Source organism: Opisthorchis viverrini (assembly GCF_000715545.1).
Source record: "Opisthorchis viverrini unplaced genomic scaffold opera_v5_45, whole genome shotgun sequence".
Classification (NCBI taxonomy): Eukaryota; Metazoa; Platyhelminthes; class Trematoda; order Opisthorchiida; family Opisthorchiidae; genus Opisthorchis; species Opisthorchis viverrini.
This window is the reverse complement of record NW_008751701.1, coordinates 1,660,135-1,673,783: the sequence shown is the minus strand read 5'-3', so window position 1 is coordinate 1,673,783 and position 13,649 is coordinate 1,660,135. Positions and strand designations below refer to the sequence as shown.

Genomic DNA, 13,649 nt, shown 5'->3' with positions numbered 1-13,649 from the left:
CTTTCTAGGACCTTATGAGCCCCAAGAAGGTCATGAGTTATAGCAACCTCGAAAGTAGTGTGCAGTGTAGCGGGCGCCAGATGTTTTTTTTTCAAAAGAGGATATTTCGTACTGCACTACTCATAAGGTTGAGGAAAACTCTTCGACAACCCACGACCGGTTTTGCCCTTCCATTTCGGGCTAATCAGGTAGACGAAGTCCCCGAGTTCCCGTTCTGTTCTACTTGAAATTCGCCACTTGAAATTAGCGAAATACACTCATGGAAACATCACACAAACGAGAGATTCAGCTGGGTTTCAGATGAGTCCCTCGCAGAACCGAATTAGTTCGTGTTCGATTGGCTAAAATGGGTTTCTGCAGAAAGTGTCGGAGAAAAGCATCATGTAGTATCATATATAGGGAAAACTATCGTTCGGATAACATTGGTTCAAATCCAAACTAAGTTCTGGACGTAAGGAGCACTTAACAGCTGATCATGACCCAGTATGTGCCGAATGGAGGTTGCCGATGGAAAAGCTGGAAGGCGTCAGGATGCTGTCGCCACATACAAGTGCTTTCGACCTGGTTCTTGGCGTTAATACACGTTGTACACCTGTGGTGGTTCTTTTGACAAGAACTCTGGCTTGGAAGGCTCAGAATGAGAGAACTAATTTGTGGCACTGCCGTTATTACACCTGAATAGTTCGGAAATCGCACATCTCAGACCGATTTTTGGGACGATAAGTCATGAAGTGCCGAGAGGTTCGGGATGCTAGAATGATGGCAAACTGAAACTATCTGGGATGAAATGAATCGATTCGGGCGCACTCTCTTTGAAAACTGATATGCTCGCCTGGCCACTTCCCAACGAGGTTCTAGAGAAAACGCAACCTCCACAAATGTCACTGTTTCCTGATGGCTCAGTCCTTGAGTTGGTTAGCTGCTCCCCAGCAAGGATGTTTCTGACCATTACTCCACATCCGGATAAAATATAGGTGAGTGAACATGCAAAACAATAAACAACTGACCTTTCGTAGCGTGTTAATTTCCAACACGATTTCTTCCTCATCCTCTTCCGTGATTGGCATGACTTTGATGGCAGCCAGCTGACCAGTGCGAGTATGACGACCTTTGTAGACATTCCCATAAGTGCCCTTGCCAACAACTTCAATCAATGAGAAAATCCCAGATGGGTCTCGAAGACTTTCTAGATTCGTGATTTCCAACGTATTGTGCGCCATTTAGGTTGGTTGAACTAAGAATACAGGTTAGAAACCAAAAGACAAGAGTGTTGGAGCAATTGATGGAAGACTGACGAAAACCATAACTGATGTGGATGCAGAACAACGCTCGAGAGGGCTCAGCGGTTAGGGGCACAAACTTACTACCCGTAGGGCCGCGATCCGAACCCAACCTCCGCATCCCGACTGCTCCTATCTAGGCTTGGACCACCTGACATTATCTGTCGTCCTGTTTCCTTCAGGTGACCAAGCACCGGAAGGTTGTTACAGCTGAACGAACATTATTTATAATTCGGTGTAACACAGAAAAAGACCTAACTTGTCAAGGAGACTCAGTGTAATTTGGGGGTATACAAATCCAAGACGAATATATGCAGATGAAGTGAAGCACAAAAAAATTCTACTTCAAAACCACACGCGAAGTATTCTCACCAATCGCCAGCCTACGTGAGACGGGCTTGCTCCAATGGCCGAGCACCCAGGCCCACAAAGACGGGGTCACTCGTTCGCTTCAGCTACGATGCAATTATGCTTAGCCAGTTGAGCAACCGATGATAACGCTCAGAAGCATGCCGGTTTGACTCAATATGGAGAGATAGAAGAATGAAGCAAAACCGCTCGCTCTTTGATGCACAGAGGCACGTATTTCGTTCACCCTTCTACGAGGGAGATGGGAGGGACCACTGTACCATTTTGTCGACCTAATATCAGGGTTGTTCCACCTGCAGTTAGTTGGGTGCACCAGGCAAAGATCAGAGAATGTGTGTGAACGGACAAAAGGTTACTCGTTGGGAACGGCTTGAAGCTTGGTTATTCATCTATCCACCTGAGCATACTCGTTGCTGCCAGGACAAAACATTCTAGATTCACAAACAGGGATTCCCGCCACGATACACACTACTGAAAAATATACACAAGCTGAATATGATCCAACCCAGTGGTTTCAAGAGTGGAGGTCGTGTCAATATGTGAATTGCCACAGACAAGCTTAAAAGCATATATGTATGTGATAACAAAAGAATGCTGCTGCAGCAACAGTTAAGATTCATTCTGATGGCTTTTGGTTCCAGACATTCAGACTAGAAAAACAATCAACTGAGATGAATATTCAATGCCTAGTTGGGAATAATTACAAAATGCAAAGAACCTGCAAGCAAAATACAAACTTACTGTGCTTTATTGAAATGAATAATGCATGTGTAATCGAGACATCTGAGGGATTTTTATACCTGAAGTGAGAAAACGTTGCATGAGATTGTATGCGGCATCATCCGTGGAGGTAAAATAATAGACCATTCAAAAACGGGAAGAGCATTATGATTGCCGCCACTCGCTTTAAACCATGAACGGGTTGGTTTTGACTGGTCGTTACGAAGAGGCTGGACCTTATCGTAGTGTGACGGTTTGTGTATCTCGGCAACCCTTTGAGCTATACGGGGGAGTGTCCGCACGATGCTCACAGAGTCTCTCATACCAGGTTGGTCCATGGGTAGAGGTCTGACGAACACAGTCTCCTGGCCCTCCGGGTTGGAGGTTAGAACATGTATGGCGACGTGTTCCGTAAAAATGGTAATGCATTTGCATTTCCAGCCCAACACTGCTGCCTGAAGGTTAGGCTTTTGAGCCAAAGACTTTGGCTCAGGGCCCTAATCGTCCTCTTGTCTAGGTGCGGGCGCCCTGGCAGTATCCCAGATCCCGTATACCCATGTACAGCAGTGAATCATCAGTGCCAACACTGGTGCTGCTGTCTTTGATGATGACTATGATGACCGGTAGTTTTAAATCGTAAATGGGAGGGGGCGGGTTGGAATCACTCTGAAGATTGGTGAGATGGGTATCGCTGACGAATCCCAACAAAGGTGAAGCAGCTTCTCAGTTCCCCCGTATGGATTGCCTTCACTTGCGGGATAAAGTCCCAAAAGAACTTTCGAAGCCATCGGTAAATCTTCAAACTACCAAGTCATGACTTAACTTCTCTTGGCTCCTTACGACCTTCTGTATGAAGAGGGTTGTTGTTCGGCTGTAGCTCCCTTTCGTTGCTTAACTGCCATGCCACCCGGAGGAAGAACGAGGGCTAGGATTCTGCCAGGTTGCCCAAGCCTGGACATGGGAAGTCGAGAGGCAGAGGCTGAGTTCGAACTACGGACGTTCCGGTCAGTAAGTTCGCGCTCTAACCACTTGAGCCATCTCGCCCCGGTTATTTCAGGAAGTTAATCCACTACGATGCGAAACACGTAACCAAACCAGCTTAACTTGAGGAGAATCTTCTACCATGTGACTCACTTCCTCCAAAAATCAATCGGCGTACCCCAGCGATACTGACCAGATGTTCCCACCAGAGTTGCGTAGTTTCTGATGGTCAAGCGCTGAGATTTTCGATGAGTCCACCTGGCATTTGTCACCTTTTCTGATTCAAACACGCATATAATATCTCAACTCGGTTGAGTACCTCAAGCCGCTTAGAACGAGCTCAGATATTCCACATTTCGATCTTCGGTATTCGATGATCCTGAAAAAATGGCTCGTGGTATCTATGGCTTTCAGCCCCAAGGCCGAAAGCACCTTACGGGATTGAGTCCCACTAAAGTCGTCTTTGCTTCGCGCCGCTGTCCGCCTCAATTAAGATCAATATAGGTCGGTGCGGTAAACGGTCTTCATTTGCCGTATCAGCATACGCCCCAACAGACTGCAGTTCTGAAATTGAGAAGGAAGACTTTATCTAAATCTATCACGACTGCTTCGGTCAGCAATAAGGGCGTATATAGTAATCCTGACGGGTGATATGACTGACTGCCCAAGTTGGATGACTAACTCCGATTTAGTAAATCAATTTGTCAGCAACCAGCTGTGTACAATAAGCACATTGGTTCCAGCTGCTACCGTTTCGATCCCCAGAAAACGGGACAGTGTGGGACGTACAGCCAAGCCTTAGAGGCGACAGCATGTTCAGTTAGTTCGGAAATCGGGTAGCTATGCACTGAAGACGATTACTTTGATGCCCGAGCGCCACTGACTGCGCGACTGGGTCAATACTGCCAGTATCATCAACCATTGGTGAGATGGGTCCCGCGGTCCCCATCTAGGGAAGCAGTTACCGACCCTAATAAGTTCACTGGTTAGTGTTTTTGTACTTTGTGGCCGGGTCATACACTGTCCACCTCTCGTTCGTTTCCACTCAGCACAGGGCTGGGCGAAAAAAGCTCTGCAAAGCAAACGGTCTTCTGGCATACTGAGTGTTAGGAGGACTACCTCCAAACGAACAAATCCATCTGACTAACAATATGTCTTGTATACTAAAACCTTGTTTCTACATTTCAGCTTTTCACTGACATCCTATTGGACTGTTAGCTCTTTTTGTATTCTGGTTCAGTTGAATCCAAATCCAAGGAACGATCCACTTGTTTGCAGTATAACTTCCTCGAAATTGTTTGTCATCTCCATTTCCGGTGACCTAACGTGTCTGACTGCCAAGGGGACATAACACGGAGTACCTATCCTAACCAGCGTAACCTATAGTGGGAGAGTTCCTTTTCCCTAAGGTTATCTGGAGTACCTCAGTATTGCCAATCCAATGTTCCCACCAGACCTGAGCAACGCTTCGGAGACATCGATGGTCAAACATTGACATCCTTCATATGTCCTCTGCGCTTAGAGGCAACCTCTCTGATCCGTAAAGCAGTATGAATCGCACCGACGCAGTGTAAACTCTTGTACAAGCACTTTACACCGCACAGGTGTGAAGAGCATCCCAAACCGCGAGGTAGAGTTATTTAGCCTATTTAAAGTCAACTGCATTTGGCAAGGATCTGAACCCAGGACAACAATATCGTCTACATACTCAATCAGATTTTTTAAAAAACGAAGATAAGCGTTCAGCTATAACACTATTTCGATGTCTAGCTGTCAAACCACCCCAAGGAAGCACGAGAGCTGGGATACTGCCAGATTACCCAAACCTAGACAGGGGAGGTCGAGACGCAGAAGTCGGGTTCGAACCACGGACCTTCCGGTCAGTGAATTCGCGCTCTAACCAATGAGCTATCTCGCCCATCTCGATATCTGTGAGCGAACGTCCCGAGAGCATTTCAACTCCCGATGTTTCAAAGGTAGGGAGAAGAACTTCAAGCAGCACATCAATAACAAACTTGAAGAAGAAAGGAGAGAGAACAGCCATGTTTTACACCACTGGACCACGATGAACCCAGGCGGAAATTTCCTGTATACTCCTATGCGTCCACAGAAGTTCTCATACACTGTCCTTATAAGGGATACAAATTTGGAATATACCTTTGATCGCCAGACCCTGCCAAAGTTCCCAACGATCTAAAGCAGCTTTCCAATCCAGAAAAACGAACAACGTGGGACGTTTGAAAGAGTGGCGCTGTTGAGGTATTTGTCTCAAGGTAAAGACATGGTCTATGTATCCTCGACTAGAACAAAACCCAGCTTGATTCTAAAAAAGCCGGTCTCTCACCACAATCCACCAGCCTGCACAAAATAATGCCACAGAGCACCTTGGATGCGAAACACCATGTTCTTGCCGTCTCCTTGGCTGGGGAACCCGAGGCGGGACACATTGCCACAGAGCAGGATGCGAAACACCATGTTCTTGCCGTCTCCTTGGCTGGGGAACCCGAGGCGGGACACATTGAGGGTTGGAGACATTGTCAGACATCTCCCAGTCGCGCCATCTATGGCGCTCGTGCATCCAAGCTTTTGTCTACAATGCATAGCTCTCTTCTCAACCCTCCACTAATAAGTTCACTGACAAACCAGTATTTACGCACCAATTTATCAGCCCCCCACGCAACCTCTCCAAATCATCAGTGGGTGAAATTGTGGTAGCCACAACTGTGTGACAAGTACGCGGTTCTTAAAGCTGACACTGATGATGATGATACCAATCTGATACCACGATGCCTTTCACATGACGTTCTTGCACCCTTTTTGACGACGATCGAGGAGCTCCATTCGGCTGGTATTCTGTTTTCGCTCCAAAGCGTCTGCAGTATGGTTTTCAGACTGTCCACTAGGAAGTCGGCGCCTTCTTTGAAGGGCGTCTTTGAAGAGGTGCAGAATGTTCGGGCTAGGCGCATTATCACACTTCAGGATTGATATCTCACGCTGGATTGCTGATGGCGGGTTGGTGTCAATGTTCCATTCGGACCTTCTGGGTTCTTTTAGCGGCGGTGTTGGAGATCAGCTGAACTGTTCTTTGAAAAGCTCATCCTACCACTCAAGACAACGATTGAGGAAGTGAATCGCCGTTCCGTCTTTTTTGCATATTGTTTCATTTACATCTGCCTTCTTTTAATCGGTTGATAGAATCAGCTGAAAGGGAGCGTGACTGTTCCTGCAGCTAAAGCCTTCTGCAACTCCTGGGCCTTCGAAATCCACCAGCATTTCGTCATTCTTCAAGCGCCTGAGTAAGCCTGTTTGAGGGATTTTCGTGCGCCATCACAGTCGCTAGTTGCTGATATCATTCATTCATTCATTCATTCATTCATTCATTCATTCATTCATTCATTCATTCATTCATTCATTCATTCATTCATTCATTCATTCATTCATTCATTCATTCATTCATTCATTCATTCATTCATTCATTCATTCATTCATTCATTCATTCATTCATTCATTCATTCATTCATTCATTCATTCATTCATTCATTCATTCATTCATTCATTCATTCATTCATTCATTCATTCATTCATTCATTCATTACTTTTTCAACTCGCTTCTTTAACCTTCAAGCTCTCTTCGTCATACACATGCGTTTCCAGTAGGTTTCTAGTCAGGTCAACCAAATATTCTTCAGCTACTGAAACTTATCGAGTTTGATGAACGGGGTTATTCTCAGTTGGAAATCGTAATACTGGCGGAAAGCAAAGTGCTGACCGGGCCGGCATGGTGGCGTAATCAGAGTCAAGTTGCATATCTCAGAAGGAATGTTAATCTTTAAAAGAGGATCTTCATCGGTAACTGATAGCCACATAGTCCAACTGAGTCCATGAATGTTTTGTGGTAGGTGGCCTCCAAGTAACTCAGTGTGAGCATTTGTGCTAAAAGTTCGAACTGATCACGAACAGACGACGATCTGCTCACAACTGAAGAAGCCGCTCCACATTATCCGTACGCTCAGCATCAACTCTAAATCCACCACCTAGCTGCGCCTCTTCCGGATTTAGTCGTCAAATTTCAACATTTATATCACTATATTTGTCCTTCTTGTTGACCGAAGCAATCGTGACAGATCTCGATAAAACTCGTCCTTCTCAGTCTCAGAACTGCTGTTTGTCGGGGCGTATGTTGATACGACACCGTCTACCGCATCGACCTGCGTTAGTCTTAATTAGGCCAGCACAGCGTAAAGCCGACTGTTTGATGAGATCCAGTCCAACAAGGCACTTTCAGCCTTGGGGCTAGGTGCAACTCACACACCGTACACACCACGAGTCATTGCGTCAAGATCACCAGATACCCGAAGTGTGAAATGTGTAACAACTGAGCTCCTCTTAAGCAGTTTGAGGAGCGTGGCCGAAGTGGGGTCTTGTATGAATGTTTCGGAGACACAACATACATATTGAGAGGAAGTTAAGGTTTCAGCAAGGAGTGCTTGTTGTCCAATCTGACATAGAGTACGGACAATCAAAGCTGCAAGGTGGCATTAGATACCCGAAGTGTGAAATGTGTAACAACTGAGCTCCTCTTAAGCAGTTTGAGGAGCGTGGCCGAAGTGGGGTCTTGTATGAATGTTTCGGAGACACAACATACATTGATAGAGAGGAAGTTAAGGTTTCAGCAAGGAGTGCTTGTTGTCCAATCTGACATAAAGTACGGACAATCAAAGCTGCAAGGTGGGTCAGATCCTCTCAGGCTATTTTGGTTTATTTTTCTGGAAGGAGGTCTGGACACGGGACAGTGGCTAGGGGAATGGCAGATGGATTGATTGCACTGCATTACAAGATGGATGGGGAGAGTGTACGAGAGAAGGCTGATTAGCGAAGAGCTGCGAGGGAAAATGATACGTCCCGCTTACCCAGACCGAAGAAGGGGCTTGGTGGAGGTGCCCAACCCTGAGCCTTAGAATCAAAAGTCTGACCCACAAGTAGTGAAAGGATGTAGTGTTTTGTACGGGAACCCCATCCTTCGCCTGACTCCACATTCTGGACCGCCAGACAGCGGTCATTAGGATTTTCTTGGGGGACCCTCCCCGGAGTCATTTTCATCTGACTGAGCAGTGATAGTGTAGACAACCCGAATGTTTGTGGTAGGTCCCCTTTCCCGTCACAGTCCTTTTTCTTTCCATTACGAGGCTTTATGCAAACAAATTGACGTAGTTATATGGCAGGAAAGCACCAGTATCCTTATCTGGTGTTGCTATCAATGATGATGACTATGCTTTTACTAATAGTATTGGGAGACATGGAGACCTCGTCTTGCACGTGAGGTCAATCCATACCAAAAGCCGAGAAGCACCGTACAGCTTCTGATCGAGAAGTGGGTTGAAGGTGCTTTATTGAACGGGATCCCAGTGACTTGCGCAGTTAGCGTAGCTGGTTCAATCAAGTTCAATGCGTCCCGATGCGCCTACGGTGTTGACTTGTTTCGTAAACATACGAGCCGAGGGACAATGGCCCTAAAGCTGAGGAAGGCAGTTTGTAGTGTGACTTGTCATGGTTACTGCACTCAGCGAGAAGTATAGACATCATGATTCTGGCAGGCGATATCAATGTCCAAGTCGACCGACTAATTCCTAAGGAGGTCCATTTTGGCAGCCGATTAGGATTTGACGCTCACTACGCTTCACTGCGACTTCTTCAGTTACGTGGTGAACATCATTTGTTTCTAGCTAACAAGCGTTCAGCATAAGCGCCCACTCCGTGTGACTTGAAGGCCAGCGACAGCAAACCAGCCATGGGCCATGAAGTAATCAGCTACTGGTAGGCAGCCCCGATACAAGTGTCGTTTATTTTGGAGTACACGATTTGAATCCGGTCACGGTAATGCGGGGGCACAAGTATATGTTCCTTTTCCATCGGGAACGCGTCGGTTGATGTAAAAGCACTCAGGTTATCACCTGAAAAGTATCTCTGCCGCCCAACAATATCGAGTTACGTTGGCTGAGAAGCTTCTCCAACTCGACGGGCACAACGGCAGTAATGGTGATGTTGATGAAGACTGGAAAAAGGTGAAAGAAACCATGCACACAGGTTCTGAAATCGTGTTCCCAGGGTCGTTCGCAAGCCCCAACACGATCGTCAGCCCTAAACTGAGACTGGAAAACTAGACCAGCAACAAAACACTACGACGGCACGCACAACACCAGTATCATCGAAGTTTAACATCAGTGGTCAACATCGATGCCGTGCGGCCGTTATTTATTTGAAAGCCTTATTGTGAAAAAAGTGGATGGGTAAGGGAACTACTGTTAGCCTATAACAATCAGTTCGATGAGTCTGTACCTCCAGACACTCACTCAGACAGTCTAGATAGAAACTGACAACAGAAGTGCCACCGGCATCAAATGGCAGATACACATTAGAGGATCTCCAACCAGGTACACTGGAGAGCACGCGAGCCCCATCCTGGGAGACGAGTCGCACTGACAGTATCCATACGCTTAATAATTTGTTTCACAACCCCTGCCAGCTCACCTTTCTGCTTCCGGCACTCCGAATTGGGTACAGAAAACAGCACTCTCCTCGGAAAACGAATCGGCATACAAAATGAGGGGCCTAACGACTGCAGCTTCTGGTGCCGGATGCATTCCTCGGTTGAAGTTCTCACTGCACAACCAACCCCTCGTTTTCTAAGTGTCCTATTGCGGATTCGCCTGAGCCACCAAACAAGCTATAGTTGTCGGAGCTTTGCAGACGTCTCAGTTCTGCTACTCGCAAGGGCCACGTCTCACAACTCTATAACAAAACAGCTCACAAAACAGCCTAATGATCTCGAGAGCTCGCAAGGGCCACAAAGGACCACAAAAAGCTCACAAAACAGCCTAATGATCTCGAGATAGCTCAGCGGTCACGGCGCAAATTTATTAACAGGAGGGTTCGAACTCACGTCGACTGCTCCTGTCTAGGCTTGGGGGACCTAAGAGCATCGCAGCCGTTGTGCTTCCTCCGGGTAGCGTGCTAGCTAGGCACCGAAAAAACGTTAAGGATGAGAATTTTTTATACTTACTGTAGCCATATACAAATGTTTCTTACGATTCGGAGATATACAGCTTTGCTGCCATAGCGGACGTGGCCCGAGACTTACAGATCCGCGCATCTGCCAAACTTGAATCGCAAATAATACAACTTATACGACTGATAAAACATTACACAACTTCGACTGGCCCTCTCTATATTGCAATTAATAAGAATAAATAGCAATCAATCGTTTACTTGTACTGCCCTTTGGGTGCATGGCTGCCATGCCACCCGAAGAAAGCACGAGGGCTGGGATACTGTCAATCGAAATGCAAATGTTGAATTCGAACCAAGAATCTTGATGTCACTAAGCTCGTGCCTTGACTACTGAGTTACCTTAAGCTCATGAAGACCTGTTTACCAGGCCCTTATCAACTCAGCCTCTGGAAAGACCATATAAGCCCGCATGGAACGTCAGCACCAGTCGGACAACGACAACGAGTGACCAGTGTGCAAAATGCTTATCTCAGCGCAACAAAACACTTGGTACAGATCAGCTGAATAATGAACCATTCAAATGTGGTGACTCTCTCGTAACTAGTCTGATATTTTCAATCGGAAAGGAGAATGTAATAATAATAGTAATAGCAATGATCGATCAGCTGTAACACTCATTCACTGCCTAGCTGCCAAATCACCCGAAGAAAGCACGAGAGCTGAGATACTGCCAGGAGGGCGGAAGTCGAGATGCGGAGATCAGGTTCGAACCACGAACCTTCCGGTCAGTAAATTCGCACTCTAACCACTGAACCATCTCACCAATAAAATGAACCGCTTTGAGGTGGCTCCTGTATCCAAAAGAGCGAAAATCACCAGGGGAAATCAATATACTGGCCACAGCTTCCGAAGTGTTCACTGCTACCACACTGTGCAGGCTGGTTCATCACTGGACGAGTTCGGGTTGCGAGAATTAAGTTGAGTTTCGCACCATGGTTGCATCGCTCAAATCTCCGATCTGCGACAAATACTGGAACTGCGCCACTCCTTCCGATGAACAATGGTCGTTCTCATCGACTTCAGATCTGTATTTGATTCATTTAGCCATCAGAATGTGGCAGTGTATAGAGATTAAGTATTGCCTTTCCTAGACTATCTCTCTACAAGAGGTTTTATATGCCAAATCTCACGAAGGCGGATGTGCTCACAGCAAATCATCAACACCAGAAACAGCGACTTCAACGTTGACACTAGTGCTTCACTGCCGTAAAATCCAATTTTATTCGAGCCCCAGGGTGAAGAGTAGATAAGGGAAGAACTTTGTGCTAGCCCATGGCGAATATCCTGAGGTGCTAACACCCTCACCTGCTCAGTCAGACAAGTTGGAAAGAAACCGACAACACAAATGCTACTGGCCGATTAGCCGCCATTCCTTGCAATGTCTCCAACCGATTGCAGGGAGTCATGGGTACCTGGAAGGCAGACCGCAGCAACATTATCTAAACTCCTATCATCTGTCTTATAACCTAAAAACTCAACTCCCGATATACGTAAAATTCTCCGCATCAATCACTGATTCTCAGTAAACTGTAGGAGCACGTTCAAACACTGTATTTGCTGGAGCACAACTTTGCAATTTGAATGTATAAGGTGTAAAAAAGATGGTATGATGGTTGCCAGTTTATACAACAGAGCCTGCTCATGGACTCCAAAAAGGTTCAAAAAATGTCTTCAATAATGTTTAGTATATGCGCATTCCGTTGGTTTCCAGTATTATCGATTTCCTCTGCTTTCTGGACCCACCAAGCTTCTTGCTCTGCACAGACTTTTTTTCACTTAAAGCCTGACAGTTTTGTGGTATTGTACTACCGATCGGGAGGAATGTCCATCAACTTTACTGTTACCCGGGATCCAGTTAGGTGCTCCCACAGCCAAGCAAACCGTACAGAAGCGACTATCAGGTGACAGCCACTCAAGCGGAGAAACCTCAGTTCGGTGGCTTAGAACAGTGCCGAGCCCGGTAGAACCACACAACGGTTCATGGATCACCAGGGGTTAGAAACTGATGTGGACATCAGTTTAACAACCGTACTCGGGCAGTAAAATCATCATTCCAGCGCAATAGGGGGTCAGGACGGCTGATGCTACTACCACAATTTCGTAAACAGTTTCTCGTCAGTTTAGTTTGTCCGATACAAATTGGACCTGCGCCCACCATAACTACATTTTGATTTTTAATTTTTGTGATCTATGAGGAGTTCATCAAGGACTCCGTAGGATTTTAACAGCAAACAGAACTCTAATTTGGTTCATATGCACCGCAACAGCGTTTTAAGTGTTTGTTCCAGTCGCACTCCGTCTTTGCCTAAGGTGTAACGCATTTTTAAAATATAATCCCCGGCGACTTACACGATTTCTACATGCATATGATGGAAGTTTTGTTGACACAAATCAGTGATACCTAAAGTGCCATTCAGCGACTATGTATAACTATACAGTCGAAAGCCAGGTAGTTATAGTGCAGGTCCAATTTGTAGGGGACAAACTAACGATAAACTGTTTACGAGGTTGTGGTAGTAGCATCAGCCCACGGGGAACCCACCCTGGAAGAAAAACCAAGCGAACACCTAGACTCTTTGTAACCGCTTTCACACCTACCAAGTCCCATGCATTGACATTGCTGACCGGCTATACTTTACCTTCGTGTTCCTTGAGTCCAGTATGATAGCTTCGAACAGCCGATGCAATCGAATAATTCAGTGTCGCTAATCGGCGGCAAGCCTTCCCATGTATATGCACCGGCCAACTCAAAACCAAACAGCTGAGACAGAAACCACAACTGCGGCGCTGAGGGCGGTTTCGGGACAAACACTAGGCCGTGGAACCAGCCAAATGTTTCAAGGACACAACCGCAAAGTTGTAGTTTCGGTCAGCTCACCCAAGTTATTCAGGGCATTCAGAGAATCAACCGACGTCCATATTCTCGCACAAAATGCCCAGTTCTTCTCTGCGTGCTGCAAGGTATGCGGCACGTTGAACTCACGCGCGGTACGTTCGAGACTGGTTTCGTTTTTTCCTCAGGCAAATTTGTGAAAGAATTTTGTCGCTGTCCAATCTATCCACGGAGTACGTACGGGTTGCGTTTTCTCGCTCTTACATAACATTTACGTGATAACCTCTGTTATTTTGCACCCAGTCTCAAGCACGACAGTAATGAATACAGAGTGCTCTCTGCAGCCGTCGATAGACCACAACAGATGTGGGCGAAACAGCATTCCGTCGAACCTAAGA

General features: G+C 46.3%; 1 protein-coding gene across 1 annotated transcript in view; it reads right to left on the bottom strand.

Moving 5' to 3' along the window:
- T265_03268 (hypothetical protein) overlaps positions 1–13,208 on the bottom strand; it is a gene marked incomplete at both ends in the record, with an annotated part of 76,447 nt that extends 63,239 nt beyond the window's left edge. The window contains 3 exons of the mRNA XM_009167701.1: positions 1,008–1,234; positions 2,391–2,449; positions 13,058–13,208. Coding sequence (XP_009165965.1) covers positions 1,008–1,220 — 213 coding nt within the window. The remainder of the gene's footprint in view (positions 1–1,007; positions 1,235–2,390; positions 2,450–13,057) is intronic.
- Positions 13,209–13,649: the final 441 nt, after the last annotated feature.